The sequence below is a fragment of the Acartia tonsa genome, chromosome 4 (genome assembly GCF_053477335.1).
Source record: "Acartia tonsa isolate MP-2025a chromosome 4, ASM5347733v1, whole genome shotgun sequence".
In the NCBI taxonomy this organism is placed as follows: domain Eukaryota; kingdom Metazoa; phylum Arthropoda; class Copepoda; order Calanoida; family Acartiidae; genus Acartia; species Acartia tonsa.
Genome location: NC_137263.1, coordinates 47771187 through 47797595, shown reverse-complemented (window position 1 = coordinate 47797595; position 26409 = coordinate 47771187). Strand labels below are relative to the sequence as shown.

Genomic DNA, 26409 nt, shown 5'->3' with positions numbered 1-26409 from the left:
ATTTATTTTATGATACTTATTTTCGTTTAGTTTATAGATGTTTGATTATCAGATAAAATTCCTTAATGATTAGCCTCATGGGTTGAAGGCCCGGGATAAAAAAATAGTTATAAAAGTATAACTTTCATTTCGCGAGTAATCTCTATTTGTTTTTATTTTCAACTCTTTTTAAAACCAGTTTTTAACGAGCTAAAAAAGAATCGGTTTAAAATAATACATTGTTTTTAAAAGTTTTGAAATAATATGTATTTAAACTGTCCCTTTAGGGGATGAGAGGGATGCTTTTTACCCCCTGTGTGTTTGTTTGTGTGTGAGACGTAAGTTTGTGGGCGTGTTTGTGTGAGTGTGTGTTCATCTTTGCAGTGAGGGAATTTCTTAAGCACCTAGAACATTATTGCATAGGATCAGGAAACACACACAAACACACACACACATACACACGCACATGCCCAAAAATAGAAAGGGGTGTGTTGGTGGGGGAGGGTTGGATCCGGTCTCCTATGCACTCAACATATACCTCCGACAAAACAGGAGGGTGAGGAGTGGGGGAGTGGGGGAGGGAGGAGGAGGGGTGTCTTCTAAGATACAGAAATAGAATCTTAAACTCAGGTTTGTTCATCCATAGGTAAACATAAGAGCCCCGCAATACATTTAAAATAGAAAAAAATATTGTTTCAATGAAAATGATCTTTACCAAAAACTAGGTATTCTTTATAAAATTTATACGTAAAATAATTCTTTTAAGATGCTAGAAAAGTTTAATTTTTCCAAATGTGTTGCTGGGCCCAAAAAAGGTGATAGAAAGGTGATGTTTCAGGAAATATTCCCCAACATCCCCCCCACCCAAAATTTCACCCCCTGCAACACCCTCTGATCATATATGGCATATCTAAATATACACACACGCACACGCCTCCTTTCCCTTCCTAAATGACACACAGCCGCAAGATCCGCACATGTTTAAATAGCCTACACCTTTGCTGTAGAGAGTCAGTAGTCCACAGTTATCCAAACATGCCTGACACAATTGTTCCTATTGTGAGACGGCCCATAAGGCGCACCTCCAATGACCCGGCGGTCAAGCCAACCGAGGTGTCGGAGCTGCGCAAGTTGAGCATCGGCGGGGAGAGCAACAGTGTGTCCACGAGCAGCAGCAGCGGCTTGACTGGCTACGCCAGCCTGTCCTCCGCCACTGCCGACTCCCCGCTCAGGTACAGGAAGACCATCAGCTCCCTGAACAAGGAGAGGGAGAAGACCTCCTTGCCTGCGTCATCCGTGACTTCTTCTGCGCCCACCAGCAGAAAGTCATCCTTGTTTGATGATAGTGAATTAAAAAATTTGCCCCCTCCCATTACATCCACCTATGAGGTGCCATCCAATACTTCTGGTTTCCCTCACGCACCCAAGGACAACCTACCCAAGCTGCACGAGACTAGACATAAAGCCCACAAAACTTCCGTGAGTTTTTTTCATTTATTTTTATTTATCCACATTTATTATCATTTTTTTTTATATCCATAATGTGAACAAAGACAATGATGTCCAAGACAGCAGAGGAAATAATTATGCCAGCAATCGGGTTCATCGGGGCTTTTATCTGCTCTTTGATTACCTAAGGTAAATGCACCGATTAGCCCCGGTTGCTCTCATATCAGAACATTCCATCTATAACCAACACAGTCATACTAAAGCATTAAAAAACAGTGATAAAATACAAAAGTTAGTTAAATAGCCATTTTTATCCAATGTTCAAGAAAGAAATCAGAAAAAGATACATTTTACCCAAAGACAGTATACATAATTCCACCATGTCTCTTTTCTGATATTGAAGTAAATGTTTTTCTAATATACAATTATGTAAGTGCATCCCCCTAGTTCTTCTTGATTATATTTATTTCCAAATATCATTTACTACCCATACTACAACACAACTACTACATGTAATACACTCAGTTTTATTCTGATAAATTATGATAATGTGTCTGTGGTCTGTCTGTGAGAGGACTTTTATACACTCTTATGTAACAAAAATAATAATAAACTGCATAAAAAATGTGCATCATTACTGCATACACGAGGAAGATGGTGAATAGCTGATGTTGCCCCGACCTGGTGCTGCCGACGGTCATTATGTACATGTAAATCATCATGATCTACTGCAGGGCCAGGTCTGAGCATACAACTACACAACCACCACAAACAATTAATTCTTCTACGTATAAATTTTGCATTAATATAATTTAAATTCAACTATTTGTTTAATTGTGTATCATTTAAATTAAAAAAATGAACATTAGTTGAAGCTTTTTATAGTGTCTATAAATAAAATGACATCATACTGGCCTGCCATTGGTAATTTATTCTTTGTATTGGCCTATCATTGGTCATTTGTATTGTATAACGCCATTTAATTTATAGGCACTATAAAGACCTTCAACTTTATTTGTAACAGTTAAATTAAAAAAATGAGCCTTAGTTAAACAATTCTACTACTGCTTTTTTTTATTGATTTTTTTTTCTTGTTTAGAGAGATATTGAGTTGGAACACAAAGTACTGCAGTGGATAATTTCAATTGTGCACGAGAAGCCGACGACGGACTACGACCACTTCATCCAGGACGGGTCCATCCTCTCCAGAGTGATGACCAGCATCGTGTTCAACTCTGTTCCCCTCGAGCAGATTGATGATAACTGGGGCACAGTAAGTTGTTTTCTCCTCATTTTGTTACTAATTCTTTTTTTAAAAAAACTTGGTGTTTTTTTTTTCAGCTAATACTTAAAAAATATCTGCTTATATAGATTTTATGTGGTAGATTAGCATGTCTATTTTAAGAAAGTTCATTATATAGATATATTTATTACTAAAAATAAAGATTTTTATGTTATAAAACGATTAGGTTATATTAGTCATTGTTTAAAATCCAATTCTTAAATATATTGATCACTTATATTAAACAATTGTGTTGCATTTAGATTTTAATTCTTTAATAAACAGTTTAAAATCGATAGAACAATTCTAACACACCTGGATTAACGAGCTATCGGTTTTGGATGGACTGACATACGGACTTACCCTAATTGTAGAACAGCTTCGCTTAATACAAATTTTTTATTTAGAACCCCGTGATGGATCGAGTAAAGACTGTCATCCGTGAGATCCGCAGATACGGTGTGGTCGATGTATTTGAACCAGAGGACCTTATTGAGCTCAGAAACATACCTAAGGTTACCAAGTGTCTGGCTCAACTTTCTAAACTGGTAAGAATTTTAAATTAAAATTTTTTAAATCTATTTATTCTCCCAAAACCATATTCGTGTGTTCATTGAAAAAAAATTACGGTTTTATTGAATTTTAACTAAACGTATATTGAACTTAAATAACAACATCTTAAAGGACTGTTTACTATGCAAACTTATAAAAAAAATTTGTTTAGGCTAGCCGAGGAGATAGGGTTTCCAAAGTCATAAATAGATTTTATGACAGTCTTTGGAAGTATTAATTCCTAAGCTAACCTAGGAAATAAATATGATTGTGTTCTCCGCATACCTAAAAAATTGTTTTAATTCGTTTAATTCTATGAAAACCTGTTAATTTAGGCTGCCTCGGACAAGACCAACCTTCTCAACCACTCCCTGTAAACATTGCCTAACAGAATGGACGAAAACAAACCTCCAACAGAATCTTGACTAAAATGAGGATAAAAAAAAACTAAAATCTGTTCGTGTGCACTACCTCATTTCACGTCAAATTCTGAAATCAAAAAAAAATTAACATTGTATTCTTTAACTAAAGCAATTTAGCATTTTTACCATTGCATTGGTAAAATTCAAATTCCAAATTTTGCTTGTTGTAGAGTAGAGCTAAGTCTTATCAACTGCCTCTAGTCAAATTTTTCTTGTCATCTGATTTGATTTTTTTTATGTTTTATTTATTTATTTATTAAAAATATGTTGTCTATGTGATAGAATAGAGATTAAACTTTACTATATTGAGTATGATCTAGTCAGATTTAATTAAATTATAAAAGTTTGTATTTATTGAATATTTATTTATGTTGATTTCTTGATAATAAAAATAAATGTTATCAAAATATTTATTTATAATTTTGGAAGGCAAAAAAAGATTATGGAACAATGCAATAAAGTCTAGTAATAAAAGATACTAAAATATTTAAACCTATAAAACGATCTGAATATCAAATAAGCAAAAGTACTTTTGCTAAGAAAAATAGCAGACCATGAGTAGCGTATCAACAAAAAATATCAACAGTTCTGGTAGTTTTAGTTGGACAAAGAAAGTGGGAAATTTTCAACTCAATTATTCAAAATTCATTTTAAATTGTATAGTCAAATCTTTAAATTTTTGGGTAGTTTTAAAAAATTAATTGTTGAAAATGTTATCTTCGTTAGATGACCTATTGAGTTACTAGCAGCTACGCCCCTTGAGGTACCTTTAAAGGTTGGTGGTACCCTCCCCCGAAATTGTTATAAACCAGTCCATGAACAATAAAAAGCTACACAGAGATCCTATTACTTTATTTTAAGGATAAGCGATGGTTTCTAAATTTACAGAATTTGCCAAAAACCAAAGAATTTTAGCACCGTTATAAAATCTTCAATAAACCTCTAAGCATATGCTTGTATCATGTTTGTATAGTTTTCCAGGCTCGGCAGCTGCTACGCGTTGAAAAAGTGCGGTTTAGCTCCGGATGAATTATGAATAGTCATTTGGTAGAATATACATACTAGAAAAATAAGAATAAGACAAAAAATGTACAAATCTAATGATTAATTAAGATAAATCTAATATACAATTTTAATCCTTCATAGTAATACAATTTACTTGTGTGCTTTGTTAATAGCTGTAAAGGAAAGGTTTTTCCGTTTTCGTGTCTCTAAAAAAACGCGCAACTGTGACTGCCGAGCCCCGACAACTTTCTTATATTGAGAAAACTGCCTTGGGAATTTTGTTGAAAGGTTCACTTGTCTATCACATAATAAACATAAACCCTCTTTTTCAACACTTTTACAATACATTTATTTTAGAATATATACCTTACTTTCTATAACCGCTTGTAGAAGATTTTTATAGTGCCTATAAAAAATGACGTCATGCCGACCTACTATTAGTCAATAAAAATTGGCTTGCTATTGGTAATTTAGTCTGTGTATCAGCCTATCATTGGTCATTAGTATTTTATGACGTCATTTTCATAGGCACTAAACTTCCCTACTTTCTTGGAATAGGAAGGAAATTTGAAAAAAAATTAGATTAATTTCTGAAGTTTAAGATATTAAAATAGTACAATGGTATGATTTTAATAAAAATCATGATTTTGGTATTTTAAGGGCAAAGCTTTCTGTAATATATCTGCAAAATATAAAACTTTAATAAACGATTATTTAAACAAAAATTTATGAAAGTTTTTAAAGAAAACTGTAGGTATTTTGGTATAAATAAATGAACATTAAAAAAATTGTTTTAACCCAGCTCATCATACTCTGGTTCATACAATGAAACGTCGCTCTATTTACGGAAATTTTAAGCTCTATCCTTCTAAGAATTTAAAATTAATTTTAACATGCTGTCTTCAAAGAGACTTGATTCTAATTAAATTATTTCCAAACGCACAGACAGATATACAGACGCCACCTATCATAAAATGGCTACGAATATTTTTTTAATGTATAATTGAAAGTTTTAGACCATAAGTCTACACAAATTACTTTTACTGCAAATGATAAGATTGTACCCATAAATAATCCATTAAATGATAGTACATGTATAAAACAAGAATGAAAACATCCATTTAAGCAAAGCTACGCCCCTAGAGGCATCTAGGAACAATTGAGGGAACAGGGGGCGGGGTAAGTTGACCCTTAATTTTAGGTTTTAAAGGAAAAGAAAAAAAAATGTTGTTTTTTTGGAGGTTGGAGGAGAGGTCATTTGTTTTAAGGGCGGTTTCTCTACCTTCCCCAAAATAGATATAAATATTCCCTGGACCTTTAAAAAACTTCACTGTAAAGGAGAACCAAATCGGTTCAGCGGTTAGTGAGATCCTTCGTTACAGACAAAAAAAAGCTTACTACTTTATATAATAGAATAACAAAATCTAAAGAATTATTATTTAAAACTTAAAAATGTCAACAATTGCTATGTTTAAGTCAAACGTACACTAATTGATTTTTAAACTAATAACTTACTAGAATTATCATTCAAAAAAAGCATATTTTAACACAAATAATTTAGCTTTTTTTATAATGATTGTACTAAATATTTGTATTGAATTAAATGCATGTTTTTATTCTCATATACTTGATACATTTTATACAAAAAAAGAGTGGATTATTATTATTATAATATGTATAGTATCGGGCTTTGGTGCTCGGATTCTAGGCCTCCCGCCCCCATAAAACTCTCACACATTCTCTTGGGGGCCACAATTTAACCCCACCCTGCAGGCCCCAACTCTTTTTCTAACCAAGGCAGAACGACGGGGAGGAACCAGGGAGGGTAGGCGGACCCAACCTTGTTGAATGGGCACGCAAAATACTCTTCAGTTTTTATCTACCTGTACTCGACGGAGCAATTGTAGCAATTTAACAACACATTTCAAATAAACTTATATGTATTTTTAACGACAAAAAATAATTTTTTATTAACATAAACTAATTTTAAAATATTGAGAACAATCTAAATTATGGATCACCGTCTTAAAAAACGTTAAAAAAATTCAAACGTTTCACCATAAAACCAAATTAAGTTTAAACACAAATAATTAATTTGATACTTAAAACTTTAAATAATGAAAACGATTGTTTGGTCAAGTTTGGTTTTACTCTTAAAAATATTAAAACATATAAAAAATAAAAAGTTTTTATATGCATTTTTTCATATTTAAAAAAGAAATTCATGTTTAATTATTCGGATCTACTGCAGTTAATGAAAAAATGTTTTTAACTTTTCTTCAAACTTAGAAATTTGACTTGAAGGCCGATAGCGGCCAAACGGCTGGATGTTTTTGTAATTTTCCACATATTATCAGCACTAGAAGTTCTAAACATAGTTTTATATAGAAAAAATTTAATAATGAAAAAATTTGGCCTAGTTTACGCGTGTTTTCTCCAGCCAGGCGTACATCATGTATCTTGTCTATTTTTGATTATTTGTGGACATTTTAAGCTGGCAATATTGATGCGTTGACAATGACTTGTAATTTCAGCCGTTTAGCCGCTAGCAACCTACTAAGTTTCCAGTTTTTAGTAGTTTTTCGATTTCAGCTACATTTTACCAGAGAGAGAGGGGACAATGAGCTGTTTATTACACTAGTACCCCAAGTTTTATTATAATGTTTTCTTATTCGCTGGCTTAAAAAAATTGGGGACTATAGTGAATTTGGATTGGTTGGTTAATTAAGTTGAGTGTTCAAACGTTTTAACTACCAATTTTAATCTACAGAAGGGATATTTTTGTGTATTATCATTGGAAATATACATCAATTTATCGGCTATTGGTTTTTCCCTATAGATACCTGACATTTAACCGTGAACTGCACAAGATCCAATTTTGCTAAGCTGATGTTTCATGACTTACAAATATAAACTAAACATGTAATTGTGCAATTCAAATAGAATGTAACGAGGTTAATTACCTACATTTTTGTTAAAACGTTTAAAATTTATACAAATCATTTTTTGAAACTAATAACAAAAGTTAATTTTAAAGTTGTCGGGAAAAATAAGTTTTTACTTTTAGAATCTTTAGTTGAACATCAAAATTTAATTCAATTTATTTTACTACTCGCCTCTAGCGTTTAGGGGCCCTGTATTCCCTTCTCAAAATCTAAATTAACAAGGATGACAACAGCGAAGCTCTGAAACGGTAGGACAAACAGACATTAATACTTGTATAGTATCAGAACTGAATAATCAGAATATAAATGAATAAGAGTCAAACCAAAATTGTGAGTAACTTCCATTTTTAGGACTTGATTATAGAGTTGCTATGCTTACGATGTTGTACTTTGTTGTCCCAGGAATCAATATACCAAAAATTAGAACAATCGAATGATTAAATCACATAAAAATATGTTGTTAAAAAAGTAAAAAATCAACATGTTTAAAATGGACGTACGGACATTCTGGTAATGATTATGCGCCTTCTAAATCGTACCTAACTACTACAGGAATACCATGCAAAGATTAAAATCGATAGGATAATTCTAATATGTCTAAATTAACAAAAAAAAGCTATCCGTCTCGGACGTACGGACGAAAGAACCGACCCTAATTATAGAAAAGCTTTTTTTTTCAAAAATAAAATATTTGTATATTTTTCCTGTAAAACTCGATACTAACATATACAGACTAATAAGTTGAAAGGAATATTTAATAAGCAATTTTATAAACTACATGTTAATTTTTCATTGCAAAAATTTAGCTGCATTTATGTAAAATTGCTTTTAAGGCCACAATTTAAAAGTAAATGATCATCAAAAGTTTTTTGATAGGACCCATTTTTTCTTATTTTTGAGGTTTATGTATGCGCCTATCCATTGCACAATATTTTTTACCATTTTATAAAAAAAACCGGGTATAGTCCCTCCGTGACAACGCATCTTAAAGAGCGTTTCGTCGTATTTTCACAGTAGATTTTCTTCTATTTCTAGCCGATTCGCGGCGGTCTAACCCTGCGGGGCCAATTGCCTAACCCTGAGGGGCAATCACCTAACCTAATATAACATAACCCAACCCAATCAAAAGCTACTGTGAAAATACAAAAAGGGACTATACCCGAAAAAACTTATTAAAAATTGAAACTACAACAAAAAACGTAAATTAAGTTTAGTTTGTGAAATAGCAAATATGGGGGAGGGTCTGTGCTCGCAAGACACCTTAAGGAAACCGCCTGAAAGCATTTTCTCGTATTCATTCGAATCCGGTGGATAGGAACCGGTTCTCATCCATACGAAAAAACTATGTCTAGCATCGTATTATATCAAGCTTTCTACGAATATAAAAATGTACAATCATAAGATTAAAACCAGTTTTTTTAGCCGGTGATTTCGGCACCTCTGGGCGAAAAAAACTAGTTTTAATCTTATAATTGTACATTCTATATCCGCGGAAAGACGTTTATAATACGATGTGAGAAATAACTATTTCAGTATCACTTTTTAAAGATGTGTAAAATATGGACATATTACTGGTAAAATAAATCTATAAATATAGATGTATAACCAGACAACTACATGAATCGCCCTCTTGGGGACCTTTTTCGTCTGCTAGCAAATTAATTTCTGCTCTTTTGTAGCTACTTGGCAGTGTCAATATTCCCGACGCTATTGGTTGATTTTCAAAGACCCAATTAAAAGTCGGCACAGGCTTCATGGGATTTGGAAATTATCAGGGATTGAATATGCTCATGTTCTATTATATTTCTATTAAGATTTGTCTATTAATTTTGGTGCTAGATCGATTCCTAGATTTTTAAGTTTTCATGATTATAAGGTTGCGTGATTTTAAAGGTTTGATGCTTTACCAAGATTAATGTTTATTGTTTGACACTGCTTTATAGTATTTTTTTCATGATATCCATTCATAATTTTTGAACTTCGGTACTTATGAATGTTCTCATCATTGTTTGTTCTCTGTATGTAGCGCCCATAACCATAGATTATTATGTATAGATCTTTGCTTATAATTGATAGTGTATATTTGTCATTTATTTATAACTTGGGCTTTCATGTATTTGAAATTGCAATCAGTATATTTTTGTATTCTGCATGGAGTAAGATATTTCGAAAATTAGTGGTTCGAACGGATTATACTTTTCAGAGAAGTTTTATATTTGTCCTATGGCGGTTTTAAGCTTTTTTCCTGACCCTATTGCCCTACCCTAGAGAAAAGTAGCGAGGCAACTAGTCTTTTTTTATATAGAGTAACTAGAGGTGGCGTTCTAAAATTATCACTCTATTAGCTAGATTTAATATTAATCTTTTTCTTCCATTGTCCTATCCCTGTTTAAAGTATTTATAAATTTGCCTCTCTTTCTTTAAAATATTTTAGGATCCTAATATTTTTAAAAATTAATTATCGTTCTGAAAGGGTTAAAATGTTTAGTTAACTGTTAAATTTTAGTTCAATATCTGACCACATTACGCACGTATTGCTAGTATCAAATTATTTTAAAACTAAGTTTTCTGTTATTTACTATATTATAAATTTAAATTTTTTGTTTTATGAATATAAATTTAATACTTTAATATAATTCAAATAGCAACATGAAATAAAAAAAGAATTTATTCTTCATGCAGTAAAATAATAGGTCATATCGTTCTGGTCAATAAGAGTTTATTATGGAGTATTGGAGCAGTATGGGTTTTAAACACTTAATATTTAGAAAACTTAGAAAAGCTCATAAATAGACATTTATTTCCTATATACATCTGTCATGGATCTTGATGCAATAAAGCAGGCCGTTTCGTACATATTAAAAATTGGGAGATTTCATTAAATAAAAGTTTCCGCAAATATAAAAATATTTTGATAACTACTGAGCCGATTTGGGTTCTCTATTTTAATAGAAACTTCTTATAGGCCCCTGGATGGGTTTAGGTTATTTCATTTTCATACCTAAGTTTGATTTTAGGCTATTTTCCTTACTCCTTTGAAGACAGAGCTCCTGAATGCTAAGAGTGCAGGCGCTAGCAACACTTATAGTAATAAATATTCTTGCTGCGCCAATGTTATTGTACTTTCAAATTTATTTCATGACAAAAAAAATGCATGCGTACATAAGGAAAGGAAAATAATAGGCGTGTCTTTAATATTAGACTTTGTAATAATGTAGTTAATCTACAGGGAAAATCAACATAAAATTCTGCTGCTTTTTTAAAAGCGTTTTTCTATAATTAAGGTATTACGTACGTACTTAACGTCTATTTGCAACATGATGATTTTATTTATGATATAATCATCCTATTTATTTGAATTTCGGAACATTGATTCTTAAGAGAATTAGGTACATATTTTAAGCAAAGCATCTTTAAGAGTAAGTATGTCCTTAAACAGAATCCTGTATTTTAGCAATTTTCCTTTAATTTTGATTTTAGTTCTTAGCTTTTATGGATGTTGTCATCCTTACTTAAAAATAAGTTAAAAGCATTTATTTTTGAGATCTAGCACATGTTATCAATAGCATTGTTTATTTGAAAAAATGACTTCTGCCTCTCAGAAGGAAAGAGTATAAAATTTAAGGTAGCCTAGTCACTACTAGTTATTACACTGATATTACTGATAGTTGTATCAATTTAAAAAAAAATATTTTGAGTACTTATTAGTAGCAAAGCTACTCTATAATTCTATATTCTTATGTTCTTCTTTCCGTTCTTGTTCTTCCCCTCTTTTTTTTATGAACACTGAACAATTGCGCTATAATACATTTGTCATTCCAAAACAGTTGTAAATCCATGGTTTTTGTTCTGCTTCTCTGCTTAGGGAAATTGACATCCTTAAGTTGTAAAGTATTAGGTATACACAGTATCGTAGCTACTAAAAAATAAGACATTGCCGTCTGTATGTCCAACTTTTAAAGTAAATAGTATTTAATTACCACCAATAATTGGCTCTTGAGGAAGCTTTTTATAGTGCCTAAATAACTGACGACATACTGGCCTACCATTTAATTAAAGTGTATACTGGCCTGCCATTGGCAATTTAGTCTGTGTATTGGCCTATCATTGGTAATTTGTATTGAATTACGTCATTTTTAAAGGCACTATAAAGATTATCTTCTAGTTAAAAAGCGGAAAACCTAAAATAACAAACTCATTTATTCGCTTTCTAAAATACTGTTTGCTTAATATGTCCGCACTACTTATGGAAAAATTGTTTTGGTATACGTATTTAATGTATGTAAATAAAGTACATTTGATATAGACCTATAAACCAAAAATACACTTAACCTTTTGAGTAGCAAAGCTGCTCTATAATTCAAAATGACTGGCTATATAAGAAACGTTTTTTAGGAAATGCAATTTTCTAGGTTGCTATTAAAAATATCATGTGAAGTGTAAAGATTCTTATGACAAATAAGCATAATATCTATTACATTACATGTGACTTGGAAGATGATATTGGTAAAATTAAATTTCGTTAGTTGCGGGGATGGGCTGGAAGTCAACCCTCCCATTTTCATTTTCAATTCTAGTTAAGAAAAATTATTTTTTTATGGAGTTCATTTTTTCATAGGGGCGATTTAAATTGGCAGTTGGTGGTACCCCACCCTAAAATAGTTATAATCGGTTCCAAGACCTATGGGAAGCTCCACTTTAAAGGTGAACCATATAGGTTCAGTGGTTAGCAATATCATTCTGTACACACAGACAGACAGAAAGAGATCATGTTACTTTCTTCCAAGGATTGTATGTACGTGCTTTGTTTTTTTTATTTTAAGCTTCGCTACATGTTGATGTTATCATGATTGTTATAAGATGGATACCCGCATCATATCTGGGCGCAGATAATCAGGGAGGGAGGGGACAAAGGACTCTTTATTACGCTAGTCCAAAAGTTTTACAATAATTTTTTTGTATTCGTTGGCGTCACAATTTCAATGAATTTTGATTGGTTGGTTCATTAAGTTAAATGTCCAAACATTTTAACCAATAATCGTAACCTAAAGAAGGGGTAAGTTTTTGTAACATCAATTTATCGAACATTGTCTTATCCCTATAGATCCCTGGGAGATAATGGACTTTGTCCGTATCCAAGCTTTAAAAATAACTAATGAAAGCATATAAAACCAACAGTATCTGATGTACTAGAGTAGTTGGATGTTCATTTTTCTTGAGTTGGGTTCTTAAAAAGTATGTTCCGTAGTTGGCATTATTGTAGCTTGATTATAAAAATTATTAATGACCTCTTTTTATAATACCTATAGCAGCTACGCCCCCTGGAAGGCGCTAGGGGTTCCTGAGGTGGGGCAGGGGTCTCCACTCCTTTTTCAATTTGAGTTTTAAAAAGAAAAAGGTAAAAAAATTTCTTGGAGAGCGGGGGGTTGTCATCTTTTATTGGGGGGGTGAAGATATCCCTCCACCTAAAAAAAATAGTTTAAAACCATCCCTGGACCTATAAGAAGCTATAACGAGGATTATTAATCTTGAGAACTGGATAATATATTCTGTTATTAAATTTGATTAAGGATTCCTAAAAAAATTGTAGTAATTCAATTGCTTAATAATATTTAAAAAAAAGCCCTGGTATAAAATAACTTAAATCTTATATTCCATAGCTTAAACATAAAGAATTTTTGAATTTGTATTATTTAGACAAAAAAGTACCTAAAAAAAGAGCCCTGGTATTAAATAACTCAAATCTTATATTCCATAGCTTAAACATAAAGAATTTTTGAATTTGTATTATTTAGACAAAAAAGTACCTAAAAAAAGAGCCCTGGTATTAAATAACTCAAATCTTAAATTCCATATCTTAAGCATAAATAATTTTTAAATTTGTATTATTTAGACAAAAAAAGTACCTAAAAAATCTTTATTTTTCTTCAAATTATGCAAGGAAATTGATCATTTGGATGATTTGATTTTCTTATTTGAGTATTTAAGCCGCGCCCTGTCTGAGTAGGTAAGCCTATGGATATTATACCTGCTTTTAACCCAGGATAACCAATCATTATTATACTTTTCAAGTCAGGGTAGCTTTGCGTGCTCTTTCTTTCATGTTTTCATTGCTATATCTTACTCAGAGAAAAGAGTCTCTAACAGAAGGGATTATCCAACTAATATAGCCTAAAACCTGTCCTTATAACAAAGATGAAAATTTTAGAACATAAAAATATAAAGACCAATACAAAGCTTTCTTTTCAAGTGGTCTAAAGAAAAAAAAAGAAACTTATGTGATTTTGAATGCAAACTTTTGTTCCTATGACTCTTGATATAGTTTTAATGGAATTTTCTTTCCTTTTTATATATAGATTTACCTTACTTCGTTTGTCCGTCTGTCAGTTTAGGGGAAAATGTGATTTTCTCGACTACTATTCAAATTAGATTACTGAATTTTTTTGTGAGGATTTTTTATAATATTTAGCTTCCTGTATACAATTTACTTGTCTGTCAGTTTGTCGGTAAAGCTATGACGGTCATTAAATTTTGTAGAAATTTTTCTAAAAAATGTTTTAAAGCTTTTTTTGGTTTTAAAACTAAAGTAAAGCGGACCTAAAACTATCATCTATTATAAAAAAAATATTTAAAAAAAAATCCAAAATGGTTACTAAAAGTTAAATTCAGTGTTACTTGAGTAGATTAAAGAAGTCTATGTAGTGTAATGTAAAAGGTCTCCTTGTAATATAACTTTAACTTTATGTAAAGTATATGCCAGGAAAAACGGGAATTTGTATTAAACTAAAAATTTCAGAATTACAATATAATGATAGTTATTTTTCAAATCGTATTATAGATAGCTTTCTTTCTGTGGATATTAAAATGAAACATTATAAGATTAAAAATAGTTTTGTTAGCATCGAGTTGTCGAATGAATTTTACGAGGTTATGATATTAGCAAAGCATTTGCCACACAAACTATTTGTATTGAAATAAAAATTTTACATGAAAAATATCACTTTACCTCCGAGATTCTCCTTTGATTTTTATGTGTTCATCTAAAGAATCCAGAGCATCATCCGCTATAGGGATAAGATACTCTAATACCTAAGGATATAAGAGCAGACACCAACCCTTTGATTGCATGACCTTTGTGTGAGAACTCCCAGCTGTACATGATTTGTGTCTGTTTATGGACTAAGGCATTCCCCCTACTTTTACTATTTTTGTCGCGCACCTGACATAGCAGCAGTAGGAACTATTTTTAACGTCTTTAGTAATGACGCGGTGACGGGCCGAGATTCTACTCCCCGATGACGAGAGGATGCTCTACATGTTGAGCCACGGTTGCGTATTAAAAATGAACAGAATCAGTATATTTCTGATGAATGTAATCCTTACTTTTCTGTATTAACCATCTGATTTAATTTCAGATAATAATCTAACCTAAGGTGTCCCATGCCTGCCACCACCTACTCCACTGCACACAGACTTAACCTGCATTTACTCACATAAAAATGTAGATTGTGTGTGAGTGAGTGTGTGTGTGGGCGCTCCATATTACACCCAGGAAATGAGAACCAAGAAACTTAATTAGAAAAAGAAAGAATAGTGGTGATTATTTTGGCTTAAAATGTTGTCTGCTAAGGTGGGAAGAGTTGTGTGCTTGGCGCATCTTATTGTTTTCTCTTCCCTCATACGCAACACTTCACAGGTTAGTTTAGACATGTTGGAATTGTCCTATCGATTTCAAACTTTGCATGATGATTCCTATAACAGTTAGGCACAATTTAGAAAGCGTAGAAACTCTATAATCGTTACTAGAAAGTCCGTACGTCCATTCAAAACATGTTGATTTTAACATTTTTGACAACAATTTTTTATGTGATATGTAATTTATCCTGTTCATCTGAATTAATGATTCCTGTTCCAACAAGGCACAATGTTATAAGCGAAGCATTTCTAAAATGTATGTATGTACCCAAAAAGTATCCTGTATTTAAGCAGTCTTGCAACAAATTTACTTATAATTTTCTTTATACTTGTGTTTAATGTTCGTATGTTAATAACTTTTAAGAGCTTTGCTTTTATGGATGTTGTCATCCTTGTTATTAAAAGATTCTTTTAACCAAAGTGAATCTTTCTCATATCTACTCACAGCTAGCTTAAGCCAGGTACAGGTTTACCTGAGCACGCCAAAGAAACTGACTAGCAGGGGTGTTCTAGGAAGGTATTGTGAGTTCATAACCACTCTTACTTAAATCGTAGCTGTAGCTTCCCTACTATGATTTTTTTCAAAATACATTTTCTTGGCTGCTGGGTTTCAATTTTTCTTTCATGAAATGAATTGTTTGTTTCAGTGAGCTAGTTTACAAAGTTTAAAGAGCAAATCTATCTGTTAACTGGATATTTTAGTCATATAATCCAATCTATCAATGAAAGATAATAAAAAAAATTCATATTCTTTTACTAATTATAAATTTTAAAGTAGATACTTTCAAGTTTATATAATCTACATTTAGGCTAATAAACCATCCTTATCTTTAATTTAATTGATGAAAGCAATGATAAAAGCCTGGTGAATCTGTATTGATTGTCCCAGAATATTTCTGAGACAATTCTGAAACACCTAGTATATTTTTAATTTCTCTACTGCAAATCATATCTTTGAAGTCAAAGATAAATAAGATTATTTTAAACTTAATCATCTAAACTATAATATGTCTGAAACAAGTAAACTGAAATAATCATAACACAACAAGAACAAACTTCTTAGTAGAAATTATATTTTGATTTATTCAAGCCTGCAAATTATATCTTCAAAGATAGATGAGATTATTTTAAACTTATCATCTAAACTATAATATGAAACAAGTAAACTGAAAAAATCCTTACACTAACAGGCAAATATGGCATGGTCTGTGTCCATTGTGGCAAAAAAAATAATGAGAGTAGGTGATACTGAAATAGTTTACATGGTATGTTTATTTCTCAAAAAACGCGCGGTTAGAGCTATACTACACAACAAGAACAAACTTCTTAGTAGAAATTATATTTTGCTTTATTCAAGCCTTCTCAATTCTAATCATTTGGGAGCTTCTGTATATGTAGTGAATGTGAACTATAACATTAACAACCCTGTGTTTCCAACTGGCAAATGCAGTACTTGTTGAAATATCTTAAGTACTGCCAAAAAATACTGGTAATTTAACTGAATTACTTGCTAGCCTAATAATAAAGATCTTATTCTGCAAAGAATTACCTGTTCAGATGATAAAACGGAGCAGAAATGCAATTGTAATATTTGTTTGACTGCAAGATTCCAAAGATAGAACAATGCAGGTCTGTATAGATCATCTGAATTAGTTTATCAGATTTTAAAAAAGAAGAGACCTTGTTTAATAATTTGTTCAACCAACAAGAAATTGGTTCTGGTATCAATTTTTAATGTAATTTGAGTCAATTATCTGATCTATTGTTAAACATGTACTGATATTACCAGTCAGTAACTCTCAAATGATCAAAATTGAGAAGGCTTGAATAAATCAAAATATAATTTCTACTAAGAAGTTTGTTCTTGTTGTGTTATGATTATTTCAGTTTACTTGTTTCAGACATATTATAGTTTAGATGATTAAGTTTAAAATAATCTTATTTATCTTTGACTTCAAAGATATAATTTGCAGTAGAGAATTGAAAAATATACTAGGTGTTTCAGAATTGTCTCAGAAATATTCTGGGACAATCTGATACATATTCACCAGGCTTTTATCATTGCTTTCATCAATTAAATTAAAAATGAGGATGGTTTATTAGCCTAAATGTAAATTATATAACCTTGAAAGTATCTACTTTAAAATTTTATAATTAGTAAAAGAATATGAATTCTTATATCATTTTTCATTGATGGATTGGATTATATGACTGAGATATCCAGTTAACAGATAGATTTGCTCTTTAAACTTTGTAAACTAGCTCACTGAAACAAACAATTCATTTCATGAAAGAAAAATTGAAACCCAGCAGCCAAGAAAATGTATTTTGAAAAAAATCATAGTAGGGAAGCTACAGCTACGATTTAAGTAAGAGTGGTTATGAACTCACAATACCTTCCTAGAACACCCCTGCTAGTCAGTTTCTTTGGCGTGCTCAGGTAAACCTGTACCTGGCTTAAGCTAGCTGTGTACTAAACAAAAAGATACTATATCTTCAATTTGGATTAATTGTATATTTTTGTGACTATGTGTGGTATCCGCCGAGGATAAATGGCAGACACTGGAGTTCAATTAGATTACGGCAGTGTGACAGACGTGGACACCTTACTATAGAGAAGCTACGCTTCTCTAGCATTCACTAGATAATAATCAACATCTATTTCAGTTGTCACTTTATTGAAGGTTTAAAGGATACTAAAGCTATATACAACAAACAATAACTACATGGATAGGAATAAATCATCATAACATAAAAGCATTATAATACATATACAATAGTCAGTTTGGGCAATAATGATCCCCCATCCCTGGAAAGGGTGGGGGGAATTAAGAATACAGTTAACCATAATAAAACATGACAGATTCAATCATTAATGCTAGGCATAGGGAGGGGGTCGTCAGACCCCTTCCCCAGGACTCGGGGGAGGGCCATTGACCCTCCACCGAACCCCGGTCAGGGGTGCCATATGCATGGCTCACGGTTGCCGAATACCACAACTCTCCCCTCGGAAGGCTGGGAGAGGATTCCCTACCAGACTTCCGACAGTGGTTGAGGCCTTCGGCCCGCTTCCTTAGGGCTAATAGATATATACAAGCGATAATGATTCAATGGAATCCTAGTGGTGAGTGTTTCTCAGGGTTGGTGGGCTCCCAACGTGGGGTAGAAGGCAGAGGCTGGCTTTGGTTGGACACGTTGTTCAACGCCGGCAGGTGTCAGGTTGGCAGGTGGCACAGTTGCTGCTGGGACAGTCAGCAGTGGGGCATGCTGGTTGTTGTTGGCCGCGGCTGGGGCACTGGCTGCCAAGTTGACCGTCTGGGCGGCGGCCTGCCCTCCCGTGGGGCCGCGGGGTCGGCCAGAGGGCGGTCCTGGCCTACCTGGGCGGTCATGCCCGCTATCGGTGGATTGCATGGACACCATTTCCTCGGCTGCTTCCCGGCCGATGGGTATGGCATCCCAGTCTACTGAAAAGTCCCGGGACTTGGCATGGGTGAGCCTGGCTCTGGCCAGGGCCTTCCTATACAAAGTTGGATGGTATAGGAACACTTGTGATACCGCATTCAAGGCCGCTCGGACGCCTCCCTGTGCTGCTGCCAGGGAAATGATGGTTAAGTCCCCCAGCAGTTTGAGGATCAACAACAGCAGACACAATATGGCTGCGCCATCTCCCCACTCGTGAATAGCTTGTCTGAACCCAGCCCAGACATCCAGGGCGGCCTCTCCTTCCTCCGCCAGTCGGTCGATGTTGTAGGACACTATCCCATGGTCGCCTGTGGCCGAACAGCTGCCTTGCTGAACGCATGACCCATAGGACAGGCCGGTCAGCATGGCGCTCTTATATGCTGGGAACGCCAGCAGCTGCTGCCAGTCGTTCAACTCGGCCTGCGAATACAAACCCCCTGAACTGAAGTCATCCAAGGGTTCTGTCAACAGCTGCCTAGGCGTATCCAGCGGGGGTGGCCTCTTCTTAGGAGCGGGGGTTAACTCTATCCAGCCTTCCTCCGCGTGCACAGTCAGGGGGTAGGTGGAGGAGCAGGGAATCTTGGTGGCGTGGCCGCTGTACACTCGTGTCACGGCGTCTACAAACCCTGTGGGCTCTACTGGCACTTTGTCCCAACACTCCTTGTGTTCACGGACAACATATTTATTGCGTTGGCAGGTAAGCTGGAGCAGGACATCTCCCCTCAGCACCGAGAACATGCTCCCCTGGACACGCACCGGGTGGGCCGGGTCTAGTTGCTGGAGCTTCCAGCAGTTGGCCGCCACTTCTTCTGCTGCTGTGCTTTTCATGCGGGTCTCCAGAGTAAATCCAATATACCCTGCATGTATCTGGGCCTGCAGGGGAACATCCACATCCCTGGCCGATACTCTGGGTAGCGCTGCCGCGGCTGGGTCAGCTGCCACGAACAATGCTGGGTGGTTGGTGGCATGGGCCTCAAAGTCGCAGTTCACTATTGAGGTGGGGTTGGTCATGTTGATGAAAAACTGGGCCTGATGGTCAACCAGGAACGCATCCATCACTAGGCTGGGCTGGAGGCTGCGAATCAGCCTCAAGGGGCAATCTCTCCCCAGGTGATCCCACACGTAGGTGGCTTCCCCAGTGATGCAGGACAGCTCTGAATGGGGACACTCCAAGGTCAGGTGGTCAGATTGGGACTCCACCCGTCCATCCTCCACTACGTAGGTCTCTTCCTTAACCAGCAGCCATCGCTCCTGGAGCACTAATTCATTGCGGTACAGCTGGCCCTCGAAGTGGACGTCCTCTCCCTCACAACCCACCCCCTCGGGGCTGTTGACGAGGGCGCCCACCATGTCGAGGGTGAAGAACAGGGGATGGTTCAGTTGGAACGTCAGTGGCTGGGTCTTGCCTGGCAGCGTGTAGACACGGTTCCTGGCCAGGTCTCGGCACGTTTCTGGATCTATCTTGGTTGGCCTCATGAGGGTGGGGACCGAGGTCACCTTGAGGTGACCCCATACCCCACACCTGAATGTCCACTGGGACACAGTGAGCTGGCAACTGTATCCTGTTGTTTCCCTCACCTTGACTTGCTGCAGGACATGTACTTCATGGCCCAGGGGCACCTCCTGGTGTAAGGGTTCCGTGTTACACATCTTCTCCTTATTGTAGGCTGTGACGTGGGTGGGGTTGGCGCAGTCCCATCCCACCAGGACGTAGCTGGTTGTAGGCCACACGGCTGCCAGCAGGATGCCCCACAGGACCATCCACCAGTGAGAGAAGCTTCCAGGCAGCCATCTACCTCGCACACGCGGCTGGGGATCTTCGGCTCGGGTCACGGCTGCTTCTTGGGGCTGGACACGGCTGGGCTGCTCCTGGCTAGATACAAGTTTCCATTGAGCGTTATCTTTGTGCGGCCGGGGCACCCCGATACCCTCCCCAATGACAGACTGGCAGGCGACTGGCACTTGCCTGGGTGTCGGCTCCCCTAGCCCCAAGTGGTCCCTACCCTGGTCCAAGGCATGCCCAGTGGCATGGGGCTGAAGTGCGTGTGGCACAGGCTCGCCCTTACTCACGTCCCTCCCCTGCCCTAGGAACTCAGGTGCATGTGGCACAGGCAAGTCCTTATTTTCCCAAATTTCAATCTCCCCAGCCTCTGGTGCAGGGGGCACAGGCAAGGCTGGGGTTTTACAATGGCTTGGATACAACACATTTATCAAATTTAACTTATCCTGGCTCGACTGGGGTTGCTGGGTAGTTGGATTCCTTCGGCTGGCAGGGGGCTCTGGATGGCACGTAGTTGGGCTCTCCCTGCAGGCTGGTGGCGCTGGCTGGCTGGGGGTGACGGGTGTCACCCCTTCATCTGGGACTGCTGGCTCGTTCCAGGATCCAGGTCTCTCGGTGGCGGCGACGGTTGTCGCCCCAGGCACCAGGTTGGAGGCTGGCTCGTTCCAGGATCCAGGTATCTCGGTGGCGGCGACGGGTGTCGCCCCAGGCACCAGGTGGGGGGCGCTGGATAGCACCCCCCAGTCATCACAGGTGGCGGCGCCAGGTGGCGCCCCATACATCGATGTTGATGCGCTGGCTAGCGCCTCCTGCCTCTCTCGTTCAGCGGCCGCCAGGGCCTCCCCGTACATCGTCTCAGTGACGCTGGGTAGCGCCCCTCCACTCTTGCTGGGTAGGCTCGGCCGAGCAGGCTCCATCATGTTGAGGCTAAAAGGCTGGGGCCTCAGGACTTCTGGCTCGGCGATGTTGTAGGGTTGCACCAGCTCCGGCCCCAGGTGGTTGAGACTGAAGCCCAGGCCAACCCGGTTGGGTTCAGCCGCGCCGCCCAGTATGTTGATCCTAGCTGGAACGGTCCCAAACTGCGGCATCCCGTCGGCTCTGTCCGCGGCTCTGGGGGCGGCTGCTTGCTGCGGTGGTGCTGGGGGCGCGCTCCCTTCCATGTGGGCCACTCTGCTGGGCTTCCCTGGAGGGGCACCCTTGTCGGCGGTGCGCCTGCGGCTGGCTACCTGGGCCCAGTCAGCTCTGCACTCGGCCGCCGTGTGGCCGTCGTAGTGGCAACGCTCGCACTTGGCAGAACGGTCACGGCGTGGCTGGGTGCGTCTCTCCTCTAGACTAACTTCCATCGGCGTCGGGCAGTCTCGAGCTCTGTGGCCTCTCCCCTGGCAGCGGAAGCAGCGACCTGGAACCTTGTCATCTGGAGCGACCCTCCCCATCTGGTGGAGACCCGGAGCCAAGGCGCCAATCTCCATTGGCTCCGACTCGTCATATTGGGGCAACTGGATGCAGGCAGATCCAGTCAGCCCGTCGGTCGAGTCCACTAAGCACACACCTTCCTTCAGTTGCTTGGTAATCATGGTGACGGTAAACATGGCCTTACGAGTGTACTCAGGTACACTCGTAATTTCATGGCCCATCATGATGCGTTTTACATTGGCGTTACGAATTCCACGATTTAATTCGTCCACCAACAACTCGAGATCCTCATGGTTGTAGGCGTCCCTATACAAGGCACACTTAGTTGATATGTACGCTTGTATAGGTTCTGTCGAGTGTTGCTTGTAATCCCTAAACGCTTGTTTAAGCGTTTGGGATTCAAAAGCAGGACGAAATAGCAATTCACACTCGGCCTTGACCTGTTCGTAGGTCAAGGCTTGGCCTGCCTCGCCAAACAGATGGGACGCCATTTCCGCCGCTTGCCCTACCAGTGACAGTAGAAGGGCGTTGCGGCGGTTGAGGGAGTCATGGGGTGGCACGCGGTAAGCCGCCCATGACATCTCGAGTCTGCGGATATGTGAACTCCAGGATTGCTTGGGCGGTCCTCTAAACTCTGGCAGGTTACTCAGCATCAGCTTGCGGTACTCGGCTGGAGCCGGCTGAGGGTCATCCTGGAGCCATACTGGGGCTTGGTCACCTCCTGGCGCTTGCGGCTGTTCCATCGGGGCAACGGTTCAACGGCGGGACGCAAAGTTATAACGTAAATAGAATAAATGGTTTGTCACTAGAGGCTTTCTAGCCTAACAGCCAACACTGTTTTTATCACTAGGTTGGTAGTTTAGTTACAAAAATATAGCTTAGCTGTGTTTATCACTAGTTGGATTCTGAGGTGGTAGAGTAGGCTGGTAGGGGTAGATAGATGTTGAGGGTCTGAACTGCTGTCAAGAACTGATTTGGTTTTCCTCTTTCACACTATAGCTAGGGGGAGGGAGCTTAGAATCCTTTATTTTTCTAAAAATATCCCTGTTATCTGCTATGGAGTAGCTCCGCTCCGGTGTGTGTGTGTGTGTGTGAAATCTCCCGTCCTTGCAACGCGCTTACGCACCGTCAAATCCGCGCACACGGGTAAAACGCGCACTTATCCCTCAACTCGCTCTCTCATTGGTCCGCTTGTCCGTTGAATTTTATGATATTTCCGCACTCCGTTGCGTTGTCCGTAAATGGCGCTCTGTGTTCCCGGTCACTAGCTCCACACCGTCGACGGACTTAGGTTAGTGTGGGTAGGAGGGGGGAAGCGCGTGAGGGGACGGGGGTAAATCCGTCCGTTCCCCCTGTGAGGAAGGGGGGAGTGCTGTGGGTTTGAAATAACTGTGTGATGAGGTAATGGTGCCTTCTCTCCTTAATCCTAGGCTTATCTATTATATCACCTTGATTGTACTTCCTTCAGTGGAGAGTGGGCTCCTCCCTTTCCTCTGGAATAAGGGGTGTATTGTTGTTGTGCTGTAGGCTTGAGGTGATTAGATTGTGTATCAGGGGCTTTGTTATATTACATTTAGCTTCTATTTGTGTCCTTATCACAATTACATAACAGATTTGTTTACCAACCCTGTTCTATTTTTAGTTGTTATCACAATACACAATAAATCCAAGCCTGTTCTATTTTTAGTTTTATCACAACACAACAATTTGTTTGCCAATCTTTGCTCATAAATCTATTGTTTAGCCATCACACCAGGGTGGTAATCCCTGCAAATGTGATATAATATCTGTTTTTCTAGATGGGCGGCTGCGTTGTAGCTTCTCAGGATACTTGGAGTTGACGTAGTTTTCTCTGTTTTGGTGCACTACACTCGTATGTTGGCTCGCAGCTCGCAGCTATGTGGCGTGTTTCAGCCTGTCGGCGGCAGGGAATGTCCCGTCCCGCTGGCGCCGCTGATCCAAATCCGGCTGATGGCGGCAGGGAATGTCCCGTCCTGCTAGCGCCACTGGTTCGGATCCTGCTATCTCTTGCAGTAAAGTTGGCCTATTTTCAGCCGTTTACACTTATTTGGCTTGTTTCAGCCGGTCCGCAGGCCTGTTTCAGCCCTTTGAGCGCTCAATTCTCCGTTAGATGTCGGCGCTTCTCGCGGTTCTTCGTCAGGTTTCGCTGTCTCGCTTCCACAACTGCCGGATGCAGAGTTAGACTTGCTGTCCAGGGTGGGTAATTCAGGTTACTTGTGTCAGTTTTGCCAGTTTCACTGCTGGGAGTACCTTAGCCTCAGATGCGCGTCTGCTCTACACTTGTGGTTTGCCGTAATCTCACACAGCTGTCACCAAAAGTTGTGGTATCCGCCGAGGATAAATGGCAGACACCGGAGTTCAATTAGATTACGGCAGTGTGACAGACGTGGACACCTTACTATAGAGAAGCTACGCTTCTCTAGCATTCACTAGATAATAATCAACATCTATTTCAGTTGTCACTTTATTGAAGGTTTAAAGGATACTAAAGCTATATACAACAAACAATAACTACATGGATAGGAATAAATCATCATAACATAAAAGCATTATAATACATATACAATAGTCAGTTTGGGCAATAATGATCCCCCATCCCTGGAAAGGGTGGGGGGAATTAAGAATACAGTTAACCATAATAAAACATGACAGATTCAATCATTAATGCTAGGCATAGGGAGGGGGTCGTCAGACCCCTTCCCCAGGACTCGGGGGAGGGCCATTGACCCTCCACCGAACCCCGGTCAGGGGTGCCATATGCATGGCTCACGGTTGCCGAATACCACATATGTACTCAAACAAAGAAATATGAATAGGGCTCGGCAGACGCGCTTTTGTCTAGATTAAAAAATTTGGCCTCGAAGCTGCAGCTTAAAAAAAGAAAGTTTTAAAGACATGCATGAAAATTCTTGCATCTAGGCTTAGTCTATCAGACTTTCATATATCGTTCTCATTTCTTTTTTGGGACATTTAAGAGCTTAAAAGCTGCCTACTTGATAATTAATTTAGTCGACTAACACTTGCGAATAAATAAACATTAATATATAAATTTAGCCGACTTTATAGATTTTGTTGAACAGTATGCATTCCACCGATTATAAAAAAAATTTGACAGTTAGTATAATACTGACGACTGTTTGCTAAATTTGCTAAGAACAGTAGCGGCTGCCGAGCCCTGGAAATAATCAACAAATTCAATTATCCACTATAAAGAAGAACTCAATTACAAAAGCTTCTTTGTAATTAACCAATATGACAAAGGACAGCTCTATTAAAAGGTGTAATGATTAAATGTATTTCATTATACGTGTATCTATTATTCAATTACTTTTGATTAAATATAACTTTTTTGAAGGCACTCTATGAGTCACTTTATATGTCCTTCTTTCAGCCAGTTCGTAAAGCTATGGGGAAAGTGTGATTTTCTCGAATGCTATTTATGACTGCTGATTTTTTGTGTGTAATTACTGTATACCAATAATCATTCAGTTTATAGATCTTCTTGGTCCGTTGATTTATCAATCATTCTATAAAGATAAAAATATTAAATCATATATTTTTTTATGTCAAAGGTTTTGTGATTTTTTATAAAAAAAATATTCTTAATTCAAGACAACTGTGCAACTGCTCTTTAAATCACTTTGTAAATGAGATACACCTAAATTTGCCATGATTCTCTGGTATCGTTAGAGTTAGCCACGATTCCTACTAGGAACAGACAGACAAACCTAAAAAGTGAGTTATAGAGAAGAACTGAAAAAAAAATGACATCCAAAATTGGTTAAAGCACTAAACCACTGTTATACTATTGTAAGGTTTTATTGTCTGTAGCTTTATATTTCGATAACCAGGGCACTTATTGAGTTCTCCTTTTAAGGCAAGCTTCGAATAGGTCCAAGGGTGGTTTTATGCTATTTATTGCCCTTCATTATAATTTACCGTACAGAGCCCCAAGATGCTAGGGGCGCAGCCACTAGTATTTAAAAATAGCAATATAGTTATTTAGTTTCTAAACAGTTTCTGTATTAATTTTGTTTAAATGTGTTGAAAGACACTTGAGATGTAGAATATTGTGATAAAGTTGAATAATTTTGTGTAAATTACATGCAGTTATTGCATATATAGGTGCACTTTATTTTACAAAAAATGGCAAAATCCTGCATTACTTCAGAGGTGCCACTATCAAAACCCCGTAACAATATGTTAATATTACAAATTGAACCGAATTCCAGGTTTTTCTTTATTGTTTTATTATGGTACGCTATTGTAATCGTTATTTTACAAATAAAAATACCAACCCTTGGTGGAATCTGTTTACCCAAAACCTTTTTTTATGGACAAATGTTTATTTACTGTTTTATTTAAGCTTGGCGAGACGTGACATTGGGCTGTTTACTACACTAG

At 37.6% G+C, this 26409-nt stretch overlaps 2 protein-coding genes across 3 annotated transcripts in view; both read left to right on the top strand.

Moving 5' to 3' along the window:
* Positions 1 to 985: 985 nt before the first annotated feature.
* On the top strand, positions 986 to 4093 carry LOC145317495 (uncharacterized). The gene is made up of 4 exons (XM_080158603.1): positions 986 to 1458; positions 2528 to 2701; positions 3118 to 3258; positions 3598 to 4093. Exons 1-4 carry the CDS (start codon positions 1015 to 1017, stop codon positions 3637 to 3639), a joined length of 801 nt encoding a protein of 266 aa, XP_080014729.1. The 5' UTR covers positions 986 to 1014; the 3' UTR covers positions 3640 to 4093.
* A 10960-nt stretch (positions 4094 to 15053) lies between these two features.
* LOC145317494 (glycine receptor subunit beta-type 4-like) overlaps positions 15054 to 26409 on the top strand; it is an 86873-nt gene continuing 75517 nt past the window's right edge. For both annotated transcript variants that reach the window (XM_080158602.1, XM_080158601.1), the window contains exon 1: positions 15054 to 15330. In XM_080158602.1, coding sequence (XP_080014728.1) covers positions 15250 to 15330 — 81 coding nt within the window. In that variant the 5' untranslated portion in view covers positions 15054 to 15249. The remainder of the gene's footprint in view (positions 15331 to 26409) is intronic.

Excerpts from the sequence above, each read along its gene's own strand:
- LOC145317495 (XM_080158603.1), top strand. The coding sequence starts at position 1,015 with ATGCCTGACACAATTGTTCCTATTGTGAGACGGCCCATAAGGCGCACC. Across the intron at positions 2,702-3,117 it reads TTGATGATAACTGGGGCACA|AACCCCGTGATGGATCGAGT; the intron begins GTAAGTTGTTTT and ends TTTTTTATTTAG. Across the intron at positions 3,259-3,597 it reads TGGCTCAACTTTCTAAACTG|GCTGCCTCGGACAAGACCAA; the intron begins GTAAGAATTTTA and ends CTGTTAATTTAG.